This window comes from Conger conger, chromosome 17 (assembly GCF_963514075.1).
Source record: "Conger conger chromosome 17, fConCon1.1, whole genome shotgun sequence".
NCBI lineage: Eukaryota > Metazoa > Chordata > Actinopteri > Anguilliformes > Congridae > Conger > Conger conger.
In genome coordinates, this window is record NC_083776.1 from 26,199,955 (window position 1) to 26,221,658 (window position 21,704).

At 46.3% G+C, this 21,704-nt stretch overlaps 1 protein-coding gene across 1 annotated transcript in view; it reads right to left on the reverse strand.

Annotated features, from left to right (window-relative positions):
• Positions 1-21,704, reverse strand: part of LOC133116290 (partitioning defective 3 homolog B-like) — a 107,196-nt gene that overhangs the window by 26,406 nt on the left and 59,086 nt on the right. The window contains exons 6-16 of the mRNA XM_061225729.1: positions 21,191-21,255; positions 19,957-20,040; positions 17,409-17,534; positions 15,926-16,371; positions 15,289-15,428; positions 14,539-14,667; positions 7,539-7,724; positions 4,794-4,964; positions 3,045-3,156; positions 1,701-1,812; positions 1,174-1,268 (exon numbers count right to left, since the gene is read on the reverse strand). Coding sequence (XP_061081713.1) covers positions 1,174-1,268; positions 1,701-1,812; positions 3,045-3,156; positions 4,794-4,964; positions 7,539-7,724; positions 14,539-14,667; positions 15,289-15,428; positions 15,926-16,371; positions 17,409-17,534; positions 19,957-20,040; positions 21,191-21,255 — 1,666 coding nt within the window. The remainder of the gene's footprint in view (positions 1-1,173; positions 1,269-1,700; positions 1,813-3,044; positions 3,157-4,793; positions 4,965-7,538; positions 7,725-14,538; positions 14,668-15,288; positions 15,429-15,925; positions 16,372-17,408; positions 17,535-19,956; positions 20,041-21,190; positions 21,256-21,704) is intronic.

Below are 21,704 nucleotides of genomic sequence, written 5' to 3' on the forward strand. Positions count from 1 at the left end.
ATTTGTACAGTGTGTATGAGTGTGTGTGCATTATTACAGTGTGTGTGTGCATATGTGGTAATTTGAGCCACAGGACATGGGCTTATGGGCTCTTGTTCTGCATTCAGATGAGGACGTTAAAAAGCCATACTGCCAAACAGCCACACTGTCATATTGAGATGACAATCAACCGCAACGGGAGGAAAGCTAACTGCTACCGCAAACCAAAAAAAGAAACGTGACGGGAGATACCTACTGGTTGCCATGGCGACTGAAACACACACACACACACACACACACACACCCTGCAGCTGTGCTCCGAAACCCCGGCATGTTGCTCAGACTCCACGTTTCAAACAAATATCAACATCCAGTTTGTCTGCCCCGCCGTGGCATATGGGAACGTTTCGACGAGGGACAGAAAGCTCCATCTGCCGTCTCATGGAACCTGTCTGCCTCCGCGGAATGTTCCGGCTGCTTCCGCGGCAGGGCCGCTCACCGCAGCGCTCGCCGTGTCCCCGGTCTGCCGTCTACCGTCACCGCGAGCGTGCGGCTAGAGACCTGAGTGTTAGGACTGGAGGACGGGCCTGTGCAACAAGCGTGTGTGAAAAATCTGAAGTGTGTTCAGATTATACCTGCGTGTTAAAATGTATTGACTTTACATGAGATGTTCAGATTACACCTGCGTGTTAAAATGCACTTGTGTCACATGAGGTAGCTGTGTGCTAAAATAGGTTCAGGTCACATGATACAGCTGTGTGTTGAACTGTGCTCATGTGATGTGATTCGTTGTGCATCAACATGTAAACAGCGAGCTTTTCACTGGAGCCCATTTAGAGTGGCGAAGGTGAGGGTGAAACGGATGAACGGATGAACCGTCTGAGATGCTGATTAAGGGGTGAAAGAGCGCACTGCTCTCCTTTTAACATCAAAGAGAGAGAAAGGGAAATAGAAACCTTGAATTCACACTGTAAGTTACTTCCATTTTCTCTTTTTTGTCTGTTTACTGTATCCATCAGCACTACAGGGGCCGAGGACCATCTCCCTTCAGCTGATGAACAGAATTCCCACCCCCCCCCCCCCCGGCCTCCCGATTCCCCTATTCCCCTACTCCCTGACCCCTCCAGTCCATTCTCCTCAGACCCTCTCTCCCTCACGTGCCGGTGGTGGTCTCCCTCACATTGTGTGGCTTACCCAGGTCCACACTCCTGGATGCCTGGGCATGGGGGAGCTCAGACTGCCTGGGCGGGGAGGGGGCCCCACGCTGTGGCCCCTGGCCCAGCTCCGCCCTGGAGGAGGAGACAGGATTAGACTGAACTCCGTTACGTCTTTAAGAAAAGCAGTGACTGCTGTATATACATATACACAGGTGTATATTAAATATGGGCTTTGCTCTGCCATAGAGCAGTACATGTATGTCAGAATGGGGAATAAATGTGATCTAAGTGACTTTGACCCCGGAATGATTGTCGGTGCCAGACAGGGTGGTTTGAGTATTGCTAATATCCTGGGATTTTCACTCACAACAGAGTTTGCAGAGAATGGTGCGAAAAACAAAAAACATCTCTGAAAACAATCACGTCAAACCTCAATGTGGATAGGCTACAAATAATCTGTCTAATAAATACCTAATAAAGTGCTCACTGAGTGTACAGGATATGAAAAATAGAACATTTCATTCAGTGCGTTTAGTTTTTCCTCAGGAGGAGGTCTGATATTACCTCTGACGGATGGGGGGATGTTGGGGATCAGGAGGAAGAGGAGGGAGGTCCTCTTCATAGCCGTCTTGTTCATGCACGTTGCCACGATGCCCATTAGTTATGCCAAATGGAACTGGACCAAAAACAAGCATGTTAATGAGCAATTAAGTGAGTGTCTGGAAATTAATGATTTAGTAATTAGGTAAATGAGAAGAGAAGAGAGTGAGTGAACGAATGAGCAAGCAAATGATGGAGTGAGTGAAAGCACCACTCGTTTAGCTGTGCCCCCAAAAAAGATTGCTAACTTATGTGTAAAATATCCCTCAGCCCACACAAACATACATCTAAACAAAAATAATATTAAAAACCCTCTCCCTTTATTGGCTTTTACTGTAGAGACATTATGTGCAGGTCAGTTGCATGCAAAGACAGATTTTTCTGGTACTGAATAAGGAGAGTTTTTCCCAAATGAAAGAGAGCTTACCATGAGAGCAGGTATGCAGCTGTGTATGAGCACAGGTTTGTGATGTAGAGCAGGTATGCAGCTGTGTGTGAGCACAGGTTTGTGATGGTAGAGCAGGTATGCAGCTGTGTGTGAGCACAGGTTTGTGATGGTAGAGCAGGTATGCAGCTGTGTGTGAGCACAGGTTTGTGATGGTAGAGCAGGTATGCAGCTGTGTATGAGCACAGGTTTGTGATGGTAGAGCAGGTATGCAGCTGTGTGTGTGTGAGCACAGGTTTGTGATGGTAGAGCAGGTATGCAGCTGTGTATGAGCACAGGTTTGTGATGGTAGAGCAGGTATGCAGCTGTGTATGAGCACAGGTTTGTGATGGTAGAGCAGGTATGCAGCTGTATATGAGCACAGGTTTGTGATGGTAGAGCAGGTTTGCAGCTGTGTATGAGCACAGGTTTGTGATGGTAGAGCAGGTATGCAGCTGTGTGTGAGCACAGGTTTGTGATGGTAGAGCAGGTATGCAGCTGTGTGTGAGCACAGGTTTGTGATGGTAGAGCAGGTATGCAGCTGTGTGTGAGCACAGGTTTGTGATGGTAGAGCAGGTATGCAGCTGTGTATGAGCACAGGTTTGTGATGGTAGAGCAGGTATGCAGCTGTGTGTGAGCACAGGTTTGTGATGGTAGAGCAGGTATGCAGCTGTGTATGAGCACAGGTTTGTGATGGTAGAGCAGGTAGGCAGCTGTGTATGAGCACAGGTTTGTGATGGTAGAGCAGGTATGCAGCTGTGTATGAGCACAGGTTTGTGATGGTAGAGCAGGTAGGCAGCTGTGTATGAGCACAGGTTTGTGATGGTAGAGCAGGTATGCAGCTGTGTATGAGCACAGGTTTGTGATGGATGGCGCTCACTCACCCCTGGACCTTTCACACTGGGAGCTGCCCGTGGAGGTTTGGGCAGGGCAGGCTGGGATGTCGGTCAGCCTCAGCTGAGACAGAGACACATCTGAGGCTGGTTTGGGTGGAGTCTGTAACAAGGAGAGAGACAGGACAGGACAGGACAGGACAGGACAGGACCGGACAGGACCGGACAGGACCGGACAGGAGAGGCCAGAGGATTAAGGGACGTACTGACTGACTAAAAGCTTCCATATCTGAGCAAATGCTTTCATCTTCTGTAATACCTTTCCATCTAGCCCTCTCACTATTTCCATCACTCACTCATTTTGGCCCCCTCTCCCTTCACAATACCCGGTATTTCTGTAAAATTACACATAATTGCTCTTACACCTTTGAGAAAAAACACTAGAATGCTGTTTACAGTTGGCCAACAGGACTGTGATTTTCTGTTAAGAAACATTTTCAATTTAAGTGCCTAAATTATGTGCTCTTAAATGACTGCTGGAAAATATATGTAAAAAATAATGAAATAAAACACCTTCTGATTGAGTTTCTTTAGACTTTCGGGAAAAACGCTCGCTGACGGCAAATTACAATAATTTACATTCAAATGGAATCTGGCAAAATTGTGTGTCAACAAAATGTAGCGTTTGTGAGGCTTTTAATGCAATCATATAATTGGCCAGCCTTCATTTGTCAACATTCATGGATTTGTCCCTTCAGGCCTGAGGCAGTCAAACAGTAAATGAACACAGAGCCTCCATGATGAAAGAGCCAGTTAAAATGCACACTTTAAACACGCCCCCTTAAGTCAGGTCTCGCATTGCTGAATTTGTAATAATAATATATATATATATATATAATATAATATATATAATATATAATATAAAATATTCTCAAGTAATAAAATATTCATTTGAACCCAATATTTTATCTTTATGAAAAAAGAACAATATAAATGCACAAGTGAAGTGTGCTTCACCTGACATTGTTTTTCAATGGGGGAAAACAGCAGAGAACCATATCCTCCAGTGCGTGTGCTCTTCCATCCAGCCATGTCTGTGTGTGTGTGTGTGTGTGTGTGTGTGTGTGTATGCATGTGTGTGTATACATGCATGACTATGTGTATCCAAGTCCATTGGCGTGTGTGTGTACGTGTGTGTGTGTGTGTGTGCGTTTGCGCACCTCGCTGAAAGCAGGACATAACACTGTTTGAGTTGTAGTTTGAAGGTGCAGTGTATGTCCAGGCCTGAGCATTACAGCACTAGCCCACACAGAGGGCCACCTGCTCGCACACAGAAGGCTTCCCATCCAGGACACACAGGGCACACAGGGCACACAGAGCACACAGGACACACAGGGCACACAGGGCACACAGAGCACACAGGGCACACAGAGCACACAGGGCACACAGGGCACACAGAGTACACAGGACACACAGGGCACACAGGGCACACATAGCACACAGAGCACACAGGGCACACAGGGCACACAGAGCACACAGAACACACAGAGCACACAGGGCACACAGAGCACACAGGGCACACAGGGCACACAGAGCACACAGAGCACACAGGGCACACAGGGCACACAGGGCACACAGGGCACACAGAGCACACAGAGAACACAGGGCACACAGGGCACACAGGGCACACAGAGCACACAGAGCACACAGGGCACACAGAGCACACAGGGCACACAGGGCACACAGAGCACACAGAGAACACAGGGCTTCCTACGACCGCAGGACCAGGATGTGACCTACCAGGCTGAGCCGGCTGGGCCCCCGCAGCAGAACCAGCTGGATCCTGCCCCGCGCATTCCCCTCCATGGACATGGACCGCCGCAGCGTCTCCATGGCAACGCGGTTCGATTTCTCCAGCAGAGATTCCCCGTTCACCGCAATCAGCTGATCATTCACACACAGCCTGCCGTCCTGGCACAGAGAGAGAGATTACTGATAAAGATCAGCATGATTATTTCTGCCATTATCATCATCATCGTCATCATCATCAGAGGCACTTTATGAGGCAGGCACCCCATTGTCAGAGTACAGACATTTTTTCTATGAAATTTCATTTTTTGTTGCCAAGGAAGATCAAATTTGCCAAACGCTCCCAATTTTGTATCAAATTTATCTAATGTACTTTCGAAGTTCCCGTCAAGGATTTATGCAAATGAGGAGGAGCAGTGGTCCCAGCACCGATCCATGTGGGACTCCACTTCACATAGCACTCTGTAACCACGCGTCTACCATGCAGAAAGTCCCGAACCCACTCTGAAATATCTCCCGCAGTTCCCACAGTTTCATTTTGACAATGAGTCTTTCACATGACACCTTATCAAATGCTTTTTGGAAATCCAAATAAATACTATGAGTCTTGCAACCATCAAAACGCTTGGCAGCTTCCTCAAAGAATGTCATGGTTTGTCAGACATGACCAGCTCTTGGGAAGAAAATGTTGATTATCCCTTTATATATTGTTATTATCAATAAATAATACCAACTTGTCTCTAATTATAGATTTAAGCATTTTACACGTGATGCAATTTAAACTGACAGGCCAATAGTTTCCCAGATTGGTTGAGATAGAGGTTGAGATATCATGTGATTGTAATGTAATTTAACTCAAACAAAACGTGAAACTCTCTTAAGCGTACGTTAACCACAGACCTTATATTCGGCAGGAATTGAAATCCCTACGGGAAAAAAGCATGGGAAATCTACCGAGGGAACCCACGGTGGAAGCATTTGTCGACATGGCCTACAAAATGACATCATCACTGTAACACTCTTTTAATAATGTGGTAACTGAAGTCACCCATAATAGGCTCTCCTCCGCTAAAAGCTTGTTTCATATTTCTTGAAGGGGCATTGTACACACATTACGGTCTGAAGATGGTTGTATACAGCATACTCCTATATTAAGGACCTTTTTTTAATCCACATATCCTTGGTAGGCATGAGTTGGTCAATTTCAGGAATTTCCTTCACATTAAGATGTTCTTTAACAGAGAGCTACACCCCCGCCTCTCTTACTGGATTTATCCATCCTAATACGTTCCTTCCTGTATCCCTCTACATTCCAGTCGCCCCCAACCCCTTCCCCAAGCCATGGCACGACTATCCCAACCATGTCATTGCCCCTGTTATTCACAACAGCCCCAAGTGTCAAAAATGTAGTTTATTATACTTCAAGCATTTAAACAAAATATAATTTCAGACTATTACTTATACACATCCTCTCCTGTTCCCTCACTCCATGCTGCACAAAGACACCCTTCCAAAAATTTGGCTTTAAAAATATTTTATGAGTGCTCTCACCATCATAGGTAGCCTTGACAGCTACAATAGGATAAGTATAACTTACAGCCTTTGTGATTAGGCAGCAGAAACCTTTCATTATAATGCCAATAAAGTCTGTTTTATTGAACAGAACAGCTAAGAATGGAATGCAGGACTGAAATACATATTTAAAACATTTGTTTTATAGATGCCTTCAGCGAATGAACACAAAGCGCAGCAGGCTGGTTATACAGTAGACAGTGTGCATTTCTGCAGTCTCGGAAACCTGTCACAGTACTGAAAGGATTTAGGGAGAATCTTCTGGCCACACCTTTGGGGGAAACTGCAGCCTCACGCTCAAACCCCAGAGAGAGCCGGCCTGTACAGCCCTCTCCCAGGGCAGAGCCCCAGCCTCCTCCCGCTAATTACAGCACAGCTTTTAATTAGCATTAATGTGGCAGAGGAGGAGAGGAACGAGAGGAGAGTGCAGCTACAGGGGGGGAGGGGGGGTGCAGTCTCTCTCTAGTGCACAAATACACACACCACACACAGACATACACCACACACAAATACACACACCACACACAAATACACACACCACACACCACACACAGACATACACCACACACATACACCACACACAAATATACACACCACACAGACATACACCACACACAAATACACACACCACACAGACATACACCACACAAATATACACACCACACAGACATACACCACACACAAATACACACACCACACAGACATACACCACACACAAATACACACACCACATACCACACACAGACATACACCACACACAAATACACACACCACATACCACACACAGACATACAACACACAGACATACACCACACACAAATACACACACCACACACAGACATACACCACACACAAATACACACACCACATACCACACACAGACACCACACACCACACACAGACAGACACCACACACAAATACACACACCACACACAGACAGACACCAAACACAAATACACACACACCACACAGACAGCGCACACAGACAGACACCAAAGGCACACCAGATACACACCACACACAAATACAGACACACACACACACACACACACACACACACAGTCAACAGGGTGAATGATGAGTTTATATGGACTGAATGGACTATTCTACTTGGTTTTATTCAGACTTCACCGTAAGGAGGGGCCCTGTGATTTTGGGGGTACCTTGTAGGCCGCCCCGCCGTGGATGATGGACTTGATGAAGATTCCCAGATCAGCGCCCGTCTCTCGGGACTGGTTCCCCTTCAGACTGAGGCCCAAACCTGCTGATCCAGAGTCATTCAGAGGGATTTCAAACCTCAGCATCTGCCTCCTGTCCTCAGAGGACCGCACATCAGTCTGCTCCCCTTTCTGAGAGAGACGGGGGAGAAAGAGAGGCTGAGGTAGAGATGGAGAGAGAGATAGAGAGATAGAGGGGTAAACGTGGAGAGGGCAAGATGGAGGGAAACCGAGAGAAAGAAGTAGCAAAAATGAAACGTCAATATTATACACTGAAAGCAGCAGTCGAAAGTATGCTACGAAGAGAAAAAAAAAGTGTTATTGTAGAATGTTATTTTGAAAAGAATCATACATACAGCATATTACCGTAGTAAGCTGTGGAAAGAATGAGGGTGTTAAAGTGCAGCACAACATTATAGAAAGAGCAATTCAACCTTTCCGGAAGTAATTTATGAATAATAATTCTGAATATTTTGGAAACTTTATGTGAATATTTTCATGTGTCTGTCTTCATCTTCCATTGCCCGTCATTGCCCGTCATCACAGTGTGAGAAAACCCAGGCATTCACCAGGGCCAGACTCATTCAGCAGAGAGGGAGGATAAAGCCATTTCATCAGCACAGGGAAAACATGCATTTCATCACCAGCGAAACCGTACTGTGTAAGTAAAGGCAGGCGTGAGCAGGAATAAGAGAGGGTCCAATGCTCTGCTCTGCAAAGGATACATTCATGCTGGAAACTTACATAATGCACACTCATTGAGAAATGTATTAGGTAGACCTGTATAGACAGGATGGTTGGAGTATCTAAGAAACCATTCCTGTAATTTTCATGCACAACAGCCTCTGGAGTTTGCAGAGAATGGTGTGAAAAACAAAAAACATCCAGTGAGCAGCAGTTATGTGGGCAAAAACTGGTTGTTAATAAGTCAGAGGAGTTGTTGCATACCATGCATGTTGTATACAGTTAAAGTTGCATATAGCATGCAGTCTCTCTCAGCCTGGCAGTTCTATGCCTTTAATTCACAAGCCATTTGCATTTCATGTGTGTTATGAATAACCGGGATTCAGTGTATTTGAGTGAGGGATGGAACTGTACAATAGTATGACCGTTTTACCACCTATTATTACAGCCACTTCAGCCCCAAACTTCGCTTTTGTGCCATTTATCTTGACTGGTGTCAGGAGCGGTGCAATTTTCCTCTCTGACAGGATCTCAGCAGCAGGATCGCCTGCAGCCTGCAAACCGGCCTCTAAATCCAGGCTCAGCCGCAACACAGCTACTGGGCTGTTAGTTCACACAAGCCTGCGGGACCGCCAGATACAATAGACAAGCATGACGAACTATCAACTACTAATAACTACTGCACTGCACAATACTAACTACTACAACTGCTGCTACTACTGTAGGACTCCAACTCCCACACTTCACCTTGCTCAGGGGCGTTCCGTACGCACAGAGAGGAAGCGGACAAAGCCGGATGAAATGCCTGCTTTCAGCAGAAGTGGCGGCTATGCGGGGAAATGTGGCCCAACCCCCTTTCGTCAGAGTGCCAGTGAGCGCGCGGTTATTATTGTGGGGAGGGGGAGGCTGATTACATACCTTCTCTGTGTCACTCAGAATTAAAATGAGCGTTTCAAAGAGCAGGATTAAAGGGTCTGGAGACATTCAATTAAGATGAAATCTGCTGCACTTAACCGTGGGCAACGTCTGGCAACCCGGCGAGTGCTGGAGGAAACTGCACCTGTTAATCTTTTTAAAGGCCCAGCACCACTAGACCACACTGCATTAACCCAACACACTGTACTGCACTAACCCAACACACTGTACTGCGTTATATAACACTGTACTAACCCAACACACTGTACTGCACTAACCCAACACACTGTACTCTACTATATAACACTGCACTAACCCAACACACACTGTACTGCACTAACTCAACACACTGTACTGCACTTACCCAACACACTGTACTGCAATATAACACTGTACTAACCCAACACACTGTACTGCACTAACCCAACACACTGTACTGTACTATATAACACTGCACTAACCCAACACACACTGTACTGCACTAACCCAACACACTGTACTGCACTATATAACACTGCACTAACCCAACACACTGTACTGTACTACCCCAACACACTGTACTGTACTATATAACACTGTACTAACCCAACACACTGTACAGCAACATATAACACTGCACTAACCCAAGACACTGTACTGCTCTAACCCAACACACTGTACTGTACTATATAACACTGCACTAACCCAACACACACTGTACTGCACTATATAAGACTGTACTAACCCAACACATGCTGTACTGCACTATATAACAATGCACTAACCAAACACATTGTACTGTACTAACCCAACACACGCTGTACTGCACTCACCCAACACATACTGTACTGCCCTCACCCAACACACTGTATTGCACTAACCAAACACACACTGTACTGCACTATATAACACTGCACTAACCCAACACACTACTGTACTGCACTAACCCAACACACTGTACTATATAACACTGCACTAACCCAACACACACTGTACTGCACTATATAAGACTGCACTACCCCAACACACTGTACTGTACTAACCCAACACACACTGTAATGCAATATATAACACTGCACTAACCCAACACACACAGGTGTGTACTGCAATGTACACACCTCCTGTATTAGAAGCCTCTCTGGACAAAAGCTTCTTCTAAATTAATGCAGTGTAAATTGTAGGTTGATGTTTGGCTTGGTGTGTTGGTCCTTCCCAGCATTCAGGTAGAGTCATACCAAGTGGCCAAAACCGGGCCATTCCTGGTCATGCTGAGAGACGGTATCGGAATCAGAATGTAGTCAGAATCAGAATGTAGTCACTATCAGTGTTTTTTTTATCTAAAGCCTCCCCATATGCAGCTGTTCCTTAAGTTATTGTGTTAATAGGACAGTACAGCAATACTGTACGAATCAGGGACAGATTACCCTAAATACCAGGGGATGGGACAGGCCCCCTCACTATCTGCACCCTACCCTATGTCAATTCCAGATATACCAGAAGTTGCCCGTTGCCCACTCCCCACTGCCCTCTGCTGGCCACCCCGACACACTACAGCCCAGCAGAACTCGCTAAATATGAACTAAATCCTGAAAATACATGAAAGAAAATGTTCTTCTTCGGGGTTTATTTGCAGAAGTGCAAATAAGAATAGCACATGGTCAGACTAGTGTAGAACAGACATCTATTCCTGAACTAAAAGAGCAACATCCAGGGCCATGCCACTTTCCCTGTAATTATCCATCCACCAGCTGCAGAGACCCTGAACTGAACCAGCTTATTTTCCCAGGACCATGAAGATGAGAGCAAGGCTGCTCACACTCTCAGTGTCTCAGCCGAGGGTCTCTGAGCTTCAGAGTGCATGTACAAAACTCACACAGCTAGCGCTGGCTTTCATTCACACAGCATCACTAAGGAGCCTGAGCACACAACCACCGCTGGGTTCTCTTGGTTTTATATAACATACTTAGAAACCATTTAAAAATCACATGCTGCATTAATGCCTGTTAGACCCACTAAAGGAGGGCTAGGATCAAATTCAATTTGTGCGTGCGTGTGTTCGTCGGTGGTAGAGGACAGGAGACAGTGAAATCCCCACTGTGAAGATCACAGCCAATCAGCACGGGTGAAGCAATGGTGAATGGATGGGGGAGCCATTTTAGTTACATCTCCTCACACGAGCGTTTCTGTAGCACTTCACTGTTCCCGTCTCTAACCCGAGCACTACCCCCGCGATGGCTTCCCATATCCATCCATCCACACACGCTGAGACTAACCTATTGATATTCCCACTGGGGATCTGTAATTAAATTTCACTGGATGAAAATGTGAAATAAGACCCCCCCTCCTCCCACTCAAAAAGAGATTACCCAGAATGCTTTTAATGCATAGCCCAGGAGATTTCACCCTCATGGGTGAGATATGTAGCAGGTGAATCCTCTCCAGCCTGTATCCATCCCCACGCGTGAACACACACATCAAAATGTCATTCTCTCAGGCACACACACACACACATACACACACACACACACACACACACACATACACACACACACACACACACACACACACATAATGGATTAGCGCCACATACACTGTGCGTGGGTCTCCCCACCCACAAGCACTTAGACTGGTCCATCCTCACAATCACAGCCAATTAGCTAAATAACTAAATAAAAAACACCCCACTCAGCAGTCAGGAAGACGGGGTCCTCGCGGGGGTGTAGGGGGTTGTACAGACCTGATGTCAGTGTTTAACTCAGTATGCAGATGCTACACTGTGGGATGGGGAGGGTTCTACCCTGAGGACACACTGCTGCGGCTGCCTTGATATGATGGGTACTCTGCTGGTGTCTCGGTCCACAATATCTGGGTAAATGGTAGCCGGTCCGTGAACGAGGGGGTTAGGTGTGATGGAGATTCAGGGAGCAGGCTTCCATCAAACTCCTCTCTTCCTTCACTTCCTGTCATCAACCCCACACAAAGGAAACTTTCTGGGATATTTTATGCCACATTAGCTCTGGAAGTAAGAGCGTTTGTCTGGCAGTCGGAGGGTTGCCGGTTGCCTGGGTGTGTCAAAGTGTCCCTGAGCAAGACACCTAACGCATAATTGCTCCCGATGAGCGGGTCGGTGCCTTGCATGGCAGCCAGTTGCCCTTAGTGTGTGTGTGTGTCTGTGAATGGGTGAATGAGAGGCATCAACTGTAAAGCCCTTTGGATAAAAGCACTGTATAAATGTAGCCCATTTATGAGGGGTTAGAACCATGTGAAGGTGAAGCCAAAGGAGAGGGATCCAGGTGAGGGAGGAGACAGGTGAAGGAGGAATGAGTGAGGGAGGAGACAGGTGAAGATGGAGACAGCTGAGGATGGAGACTCATCTCATCAGAAGTGCTCACTGTGGCAGGCACGGGCACTGCTGTAGCCCCTATAAACCTTTTCAGGTGCACAATCTCATGTGTGCTGAGAATGTTAACTGAATAATCTCATAATGAGTTCTAGAAAACTTAACTTTGAAAAGAAATTCCAAAAAAACAACTCTGCAAAGGGTTAAATTCAAATGTAAGGTTTTCATTTAAGCATTTCAGTTGCAAGCATCTCATCTGTGACTGCGGCAAAGGAATCAAACCTTATTTTATACATTTTGTCGGGAAGTCGGATCTTTATTATCTCATCTGCAATATCGTGGTGTTGCTGTGTTGGTTAAGGCCTGTGTGTGTATGTGTGCGTGCGGGTGCGTGTGTCTGTGCGCATGCGGGTGTGTGTGCGTGTGTGTGTGTGTGTGTGTGCGCGTGCGGGTGTGTGTGCGTGTGCATGTGCGTGTGCGTGTGTGTGTGTGTGTGTGTGTGTGAGAAACAGCAGCAGCATGTTTTCTAGGGGTAGGGGTGCCACGAGGTTGATATTCCTCAGACAGACCCCACCCATCAGCACCCTGCCTGCATGCTGATTGGACGAGAGACTGCATGTCTTGTCACAGACTCCGAGCAGCACCAGACCCTTACGCTCAGGAGTCCCGCCCCCAAAGAAACACAAATGTAATGCGCATGCAAACGATAAACATCAATCAGGAGAGGGGTTACAGAAAGACTGGGCGTGCAATTAAGGCAGAAGGGAGTTATAATGGGAATTGAGTTCAGGTAAAGTTGAGGTAACATTAGGAGTAGGGGGGTTTCTTCTGTTCACTGCGTTATATGCATAATATCATTATGACTCTTGGCTGGATCTTCATGGGCTGAAGCTTCCTGGTACTTGACCGGGTCAGTAAAACAGGGTTAAGGCAGCCTGTGATATATGGACATATTAGTGTGTAAATAACCCAGAAGTAAACTGGCCTTGGAGCAAGCTTAGTCCTTGTTTGGCACCAGTATGTGGATAAATTACAATTTTCCCTAACCCCGTTTCATTAACACTGCTTCTAATCCATCAGTATTTTAGGCCTACATAGCTCAGAGGTGGCAATACGCAGGAAGTGACATCATTGGTTTCTTCTGCATATGACTGCATTGTTGGTATTTTCTGTGTGTTCAGGTTGTATGTGTGAGGAAGAGAGAGAGATGAGGTAAACCAATAGACTGCTGCCAGGAAAAACATCCAACACCAAACAAGCTTCGATTCCAGCCAAAAAGCAATCAACTCTGATAAATTACTATTCTTTAATAACCATTGAAAAAGTTGGTAAAAGAAAATGGGGTGGATTTAATCAGACACTTAAACACTTCAGGGCATATGCAATTCAGTCAAGCCATTCCGGATTAATCTGGTTCCTTATCGCAATAGAAACTACTTTGATATCAACGTGGAAAATGGGAGGAGGGGTTTCTTACCAAAGAAAATGAGTTTTCATGGTGAGATGAATATTTATGGTTACAACTGATTGGTTAGACCACTCTTTAAAAAAAACACCTTTTCAGGCTAATACTATGAAACATGCTAAATTCAGTTCAATATTCTCCATAGCTAAGGAATATATCAAACCACAGGAAATTAATTAACTTCAACATAACTTTCTCCAGTCCTGGAAATCTAGTGGGGAAAATGAAGGAATTAATTTGGTTTTATTTGATTATAAGACTCCTAACCTGCTCTGACAGCCCTAACCTGCACATGCTCAGTACTGAGCCAATACCTGCACATGCTCAGTACTGAGCCAATACCTGCACATGCTCAGTACTGAGCCCTAACCTGCACATGCTCAGTACAGAGGATGAATGACAGCTGTATTGATTATGGTTGTGAGATGATGAGATGGTCACTGCACAATGTAACAGAAGGACAGGAGAGCGGAGGTGCTGAGAGGAGGTTTATTGGTAATTATGGGATGGTACAGGGTTGTTGAGGAGGGGGTTAATGATATTTACACAGTGGACACCCTTACCAGCTCTCTCGGAGGGAAAATCTCCTCCTGCCGGGAAACCAGCAGAGACACCGTCTCTCCCTGCTTGGTGCTACGCAGCATGGCCACCAGCTGCTCCTGTGTTCGGCCCGAAAAGTCCACCTCGTTCACCTGCAGGACGCAGCAGGATCTGGGTCATCTCCTACCCTCCACTGTAATACGACTGAGCCTTCATCTATATGTACCTGTACCCTTATCTATACCACATCTTCTACCACAAGCACACAAAACAATTCACAACCTTCTACTGCAAGCCTGCATCCCTCCTTTACCGAATACCCACAATCTCATTTAACAGACCTGTACCCTCATCTAACTCATATCTATACAGTCTTCTACCAAATGCTAGTACCCTCATTTACTAAATATCCATAACCCTTTGAAGAGGAGGTTTTTTGGAATGTTTTTCTTATTCTTAAATCAGAATTAGAATTTTCAGTTAAGAAAATTATATCTCACAGGGTATAATTCTCCCGTAAAAACTTACATCAAACTTCCCACAATCCTTTTGGACCATTCACAGTCCCACTGTACCGTAACCCAGATGTAATTCACAGCGCGGATATACTACAGTCTAGATGTGGTACACAGTGCGACTGTAAAGAATGAGAAGCTAAGAAAATAAGATAGTTTCCATATCAGTAACCTAATGCTAACTCCATCGCTGCATTTGTCTAGCCAGGTTCCAGCTCTGTAGATATAGCCTCAAGCAAATTTTGCATAGAAACTGACCTCCAAAATCCTGTCACCTGACTTGAGGCGGCCATCTTTGACAGCAGCTCCTCGGGGCAGGATGTTTTTGACCAGAATGGGTCCAGGTCCGTGAACCGAGGCGTCTCTTGTGACCACTGTGAACCCCAAGCCCTCTGGCCCTGGCGGGAGAGCGATGGTGATATTACACATTCGGGATTAAACCATGAAAACCGGGAGAACCATTACCATGACAATCCCTCATTTCCGTACACTGGGAAATGTGCAGCCCCCAGAGCTGTCAATTCAAATCAAGCACTCCTCCATTATCACACCTCTGGTCTGTTTTACTGATCACATCCATTGGTTTTGTCAAAATTACACCCCCCATATACAAAATGAAAGTAAACCAAATAATTGTTTGTTATTATTCCAGGTAATTCTTATAATTATTGCTGTGGTATTACACTGACACATTACATACACATTGTACTCATCACTCTCACTGCAACCAGGGCATAGGAAATTCAGTCAAACCTGTGCTCATATGTGACAGAAACTCATATGCAGGGACTACAGAGGACTTTAACATTGTCATCCTTCCCTGTATGAGCTCTGTTTCAGTGCTGCAACTCCGCACAATGGCCACTGTGATAATGCAGTAAAATCTTTTCTGTACCTTTCCTCAGCTCCACTTTCACTTTCCTTGCGCCCTTCTTGCTGGCCACACCCCCGACGGGGGGGAGGGGGAGGGCAGGGCTGTGCTTCAACAGGGAGCTGGGACTCTTTTCCTTTGGGGGCGGTGGCAGAGGGGTGGAGCCAGGAGCTGAGAGGGGGGCGGGGCCAGGGGCTGGGAGAGGGGTGGAGCCCGGAGCTGGAGGGTCGGAGTTGGGGGCTGGGATTGGGACTGAGAGCGGGGCGGGGCTGGGGCCCTCCACACGGCTCTGGGTCTCCTTGGGACGGGAGAATGACTCTGCATTGAGTGGGAGGGGCATGTCCTCTGGCCTTTCCAAAGGGTAGAGCTGACCAATCAGGCTCTTCTCGTAGCGATCCCTGTTGAGGACTGGCACAACCTGGAGGCGCATGGTGGGCGAGCGCATCGCCTGCCGAAACACTTCCTGTGACCTGCGGAGAGGGAAGTTAGGGAAGTAGGCTTTAACGTTGGTGGGTGCTACTGAATTGCTTCAAGGCAAGTACCTTCCTCATGGTACTTAGCTGAATGTCCCGTACTGTATGCCCGGATTGTATGTACAAATGTAATCGGTGCAAGTTGCTTTGGATAACTATCTGCTAAAAGCCTAAATGTATGTGATGTAATGTAATGGGGGATAAATGGTTGACATCACAGCCCATGGCAGGAAATTAGATGATTGCCGATATTGGAAATGAGGAAAGACGCTGCCAATGAAGGTATCGGTGGGAAACAGGAAGGAGCTCCATCTCCTTTTCTGCCGTTTACTCATGTGGTACACGCCAATAATCATAAAAATCTACCGAAAGAAATTAAACTTCTCATGTGTGTAATTACAGCAGATTACATTCATAGGAAAAGGCACAATTGCAGATAAGTGAATGTGTTTGTTCTGCTTGAACACCAGCATTTACAGGTTTTATCCCCTGGTTTCTAAACTTCTCATATTACAATTCAGCTTTTTAAACTTTCAGACATCTCAAAAGAAACAATGCATTTTCTCAACTCTAATCGGGTGGAAAGCTCAAATTTGCTTTGAAACAAATATGATTAAATAGCCACATGTGCCATGACAAGTCAAATTAAATATTGACTACAAAGAAGGCACATCCTTCAGCATATATTGCAGAGGTCTGTAAGAGCGAATTAGAATAAAGTATTATTTTGCTAATTTTGAGAATTAAATGAACACGTAGAGGAGGCACAGTGGTGTGCTTTTTAATGCCTCTGTTCTATGGGATTCACTTTCACTTCTTTTGATGCATGTCCGATACCGAGATAAAACCATAAAATGGGCTATTCTCCAAGCACAATGCACCAGGAAAAGACAGGCTGTTTCGTAAAGATAAAACTGATAGTCTTCACAGAGTGGGAGCTTTGCAAGCCCGGAGGAACACTGCACAACAAAGGCCACAAAATGACCAGCAGCCACACAAAAGCATCTGGCACTTTCCACAGAACCTGTACTTACTGCGCAAATGATTTGTCCATTAATTCTGTGTCATTGATTTTAACAATGCAGTCATCCTCATGGAAGATCCCCTCCTTCTTAGACCGGCTGTTCTCCTCCACACTACGAATGTGCAAGCCCAGAGACCTGAGAGAACACACACACACACACACACACACACACACAAAAGGAAAAGACAAGAATTAAAAATGGGGCACTGCTGATGTCATGTGCAGCAGTGTCATCAGAGCAGTGAATCGCTGTGAGGTCGGTTCCAGTAACAGTCAGTCATAGTAAAAACCCCACAGATCCTGTAACTTCAGTAACCGTGTGAATGTGTGTTAATCTGTATTTGTGTGTGTGTGTATGTGTGTGTGTGCGTGCGTGCGTGCGAGTGCGTGTGTGAAGGCTACTTTAACTCACAGTCGGTCTCTGTCCTCCTCATCTGCATGGCAACACCACCACACACAGCTTGGCCTCCCCTCCATAAAGACCAGGTCAGCTGACCATAGAGGACCACGATCAAGGCCCCACACCCAACAAGAGCCTAAATGTACACCCACTCAACCGCAACTGAACCGCAATGAGCCTCTTCTCTCAACTGGACCCCATAACCACACAACTGCACAGAGCAGCAAGTGCCTACACACCTACACGAGTTCCACGGACAGTCAGAGTTAAGTGGCACAGTCCACAGAGCAGAGATAGCATCTCCAATGTGCGTGCCAAGCCAACACAGTGCTCTCCTCTTGTTTTTACAATGAAACCTTTCCTCCAGAACAATGCAACAGAGATTATTCTGCGCAAGGGCAGAGTGGAGTACGTGTGAGAGGAGAGAGGGTTTATCAGTGCCTTCAGCACGGCCTGAGGTTTCTCTCTGCTCACACACACTGCTCCTCAAGGTCTCTCTGAGCCTCAGAGCTGCTACACACTGCACACAATACCCTGACCTTGGCTAAAGCCAGAACACCCTGTACTGGGGGGCACAAGGAGGATTCAGCGTAAAAACTAAAAATGATCACCAGACCTATCACACATAGTAAGGCTGTAGTGTACTCACCACATTGCAGAATGTCTATATGCAATATTTTTGTTTGCTCGTTCCTGGCTGAGTTTTTTTGTTTAGAGGGAATTTCTGGCACATGACGGTGTGTGTGCTAAGGCAAAGGAGTTACGTGAACGTAACCAACACAGGTAATTTGTTCACATTTACTTAACCAAAGAAATACCATATATTTTTGTTCCTACTTTCAGCCAATATTTTGTTAGACCACAAGTTTTGATTGAGGCAGTGTCAGTGGACAGACAGCGTGTTTCAGAAGTGGACAGATGGCCACCACACCCAGTGTCACTGTCACTGGAGCCTAGACATGGAGTCTGCACACCATGGCGTCACACCCCGCTTCTCCATCTCCGTTTCGTTCTCTCCTCTCCCCCGCTCTGACCCCCTTCTCTCCCATCTCCTGGACTGTCCCCCTTACTGGACTCAAGTCTTCAGTGAAAACGGGCCCATTCAGCCCCAGAGCCCAGACTACACAGTGAACAGCCCTGCAGAGTGAACACTTCACACAGAAAAGCAGTGCAGCTGCACGACGTACGTGTGAGGCCTGTCCTGAAATGCTGCAGCTCTGGGCATTCCCTTATTCACAGGGACCACACTCATCTACAGCCTCAGGCCTTGCCAGAAAAGCAGTATCTCCCATACATAATGCCCCAGACCCAACCATCTGCAGCCAGTGCTGTAGTCTTAACTGCCAGAGTGGGTAAATGCGTTAACAGTCAGTGTGGTTATAGTGTTTACAACCAGAGTGGATCTGAACGTTAACAGTCAGTGTGGTTATCGTGTTTACAACCAGAGTGGATCTGAATGTTAACAGTCAGTGTGGTTATCGTGTTTACAGCCAGATTGGATCTGAACGTTAACAGTCAGTGTGGTTATCGTGTTTACAACCAGAGTGGATCTGAACGTTAACAGTCACTGTGGATCAGTGTTAATGTAGTGTCTTAATGAGAGTCCCTTATCTTTAACAGGAGAGGTGGGAAAGTACATTAAGATCATCACACACTGACACATCTAGGTAATAACTGCTACCTCTACGAATAACATCAAATATGACGTGCAATGTAAATCCTCAGTGGCAATATATTAGGCAGACCTGTATATCAGCTTGTTAATGAAAATCATGTGGCAGCAAGTCAATGCAAAAAAGCATGCAGGCATGGCCAAGAGGTTCAGTTGTTGTTCAGACCAAACATCTGAAGAGCTAAGAAATCTAAGCCTTGACTGTGGATTGATTGTTGGTGCCAGTTTCATGCAGAACAGTCGCTAGAGTTTACAGAGGATGGTGCAAAAAACAAAAAATATCTAGTGAGCAGCAGTTCTGTGAGCGAAAAGCCTAGTTTCTGAGAGAGGTCAGAGGAGAATGGCCAGGCTGGCTCAAGCAGACAGGAAGGCGACTACAGTGAAAAAGGTTGATGAAAATGATGCATGGTGCATGAGGGAGTGAGGAAGCAAGGGAAAGGGAGAGATGAGGAGGAAGGCGGGTAAGGGAGAAGATGGTGAACTTACCGTCCACTCAGGGAGGAGCAGTACGGAACAACATGTATGCCCAGGGGCCCTCGCTCTCCTGAGATCTCCACCGTCTGCGTCAGCCTGCAACACACACGCACACACACACATGTAAACACACACGTAAACAAGGTTTACATACCCAAACCCTGTCTGCTCTAATCTGGTCTCATCAAGCGTGGTCATCCCCTATGCAAACTAAAGTGTGCGTTTTCTATTTGTGTTAGCACAGCGATTTAGTTTCGTGCAGATGGGAACACTCATAAAGTACCAAACCCAATAAAAGTTGGAAATATAAATGACCACAAGAGATGCTTGTAAAAGATAGCCTTTTAAAATGGCTTCAGGAAGCTTTGCTATGAAGACATGACAGTCCTCACACCCCCATCCACACCCACATCCACAGCTAACGGGACTCTTATTTTGAAAATGGACCATGACAACTCCTCCTAAAAGCTTCCCTGCTCTGGGCTGGTAGCATGTTAGAACAGTGCAATACTACTATATTACATTCTATACATTTATTTAAAGTTATTGTATAAACATACATTCATTTTCCAAACTTAGACAGGGTAGACAGGGTAATGGGTGGGACTGGTACCAGCATAATTCACTCAACTTTTTGTAAATAGATGAATTACTTTGTAATAGAGTGCTGGACATCCAGGGAAATGTCCTGTTGTTCTTTAATAAGTAGAATTTTAGTGGACACTCACAGGGCAGCATCTCACAAACAGATGCGCATACGCCCACACGCGCACACACACACACACACACACACACACACACACACACGCAAGCACACACACACACACACACGACCAGCTATCCCTGCCGTGCCATGCAGATCACACTCTGCGGCAGGAGAACAAAGCCAGAGGCCAGGTCTAATCCCAGACCAGCTCATTACCCACAGCAAACCCCCACACCAGCTCATCTATGTCCCTGCTTTTAACCCCAACGCCCACTGCCTAATGACTGCCGCTTTTACATCAAGTTCAGCAGCCTTGACTGTGTAATTAAGAGCACAGAAAAATGTATAGATGTGCCTAATGGTGGCAGTAACACAGAGACACACACTCTCTCACTCACACACAAATACACACACATAAATAGACACACAGAGACAAACACACATACACATACCAACAGACACATAAATAGACAGACACACACACATATAGACAGACACACACACACACACACACACACACACGCACAGTGCTGGCCTTACCTGAGGGAGGTCTGGCTCATTTTGGCGGGGGCCGCATCACTCCCGGTCCGGTCCTGGGTTCCTCCCTGCAACACACAGCACAGGCTGGGCTCTTTGTCTGGTGTGTGTGTGTGTGTGTGGGGGGGGAGGGGGGGGTTGGCCGCTCTAAGCAGCCCAGCAGGGGGTCAAACACACCCACAGACCTCCGCACCCCTCCGCACCCCTCCGCACCCCTCCGCACCCCTCCACAGAGCAGGTCTCACTCGCTCCGTCACTCCGTCGACAAGACCTTTCTCCCTCCCTTTCCTCCCTTCTTCATATGAGGCCTTTAATGACTCCCAGCACACAGCAACAGCCTTCAGCCAAATTTATATTTTAAAATATAGATAAAATAGATAAAAACAGAAATAGAAAAATAGCAGTGAAAACACACACTGAGATATTACGCCTTTCTGCCTCATCGGCTCCAGCGCGTCACTGGCGTTGGGGACACACACTGCCCTGCCTCCACACTCCTCTCCCCCCCCCCCCCCCC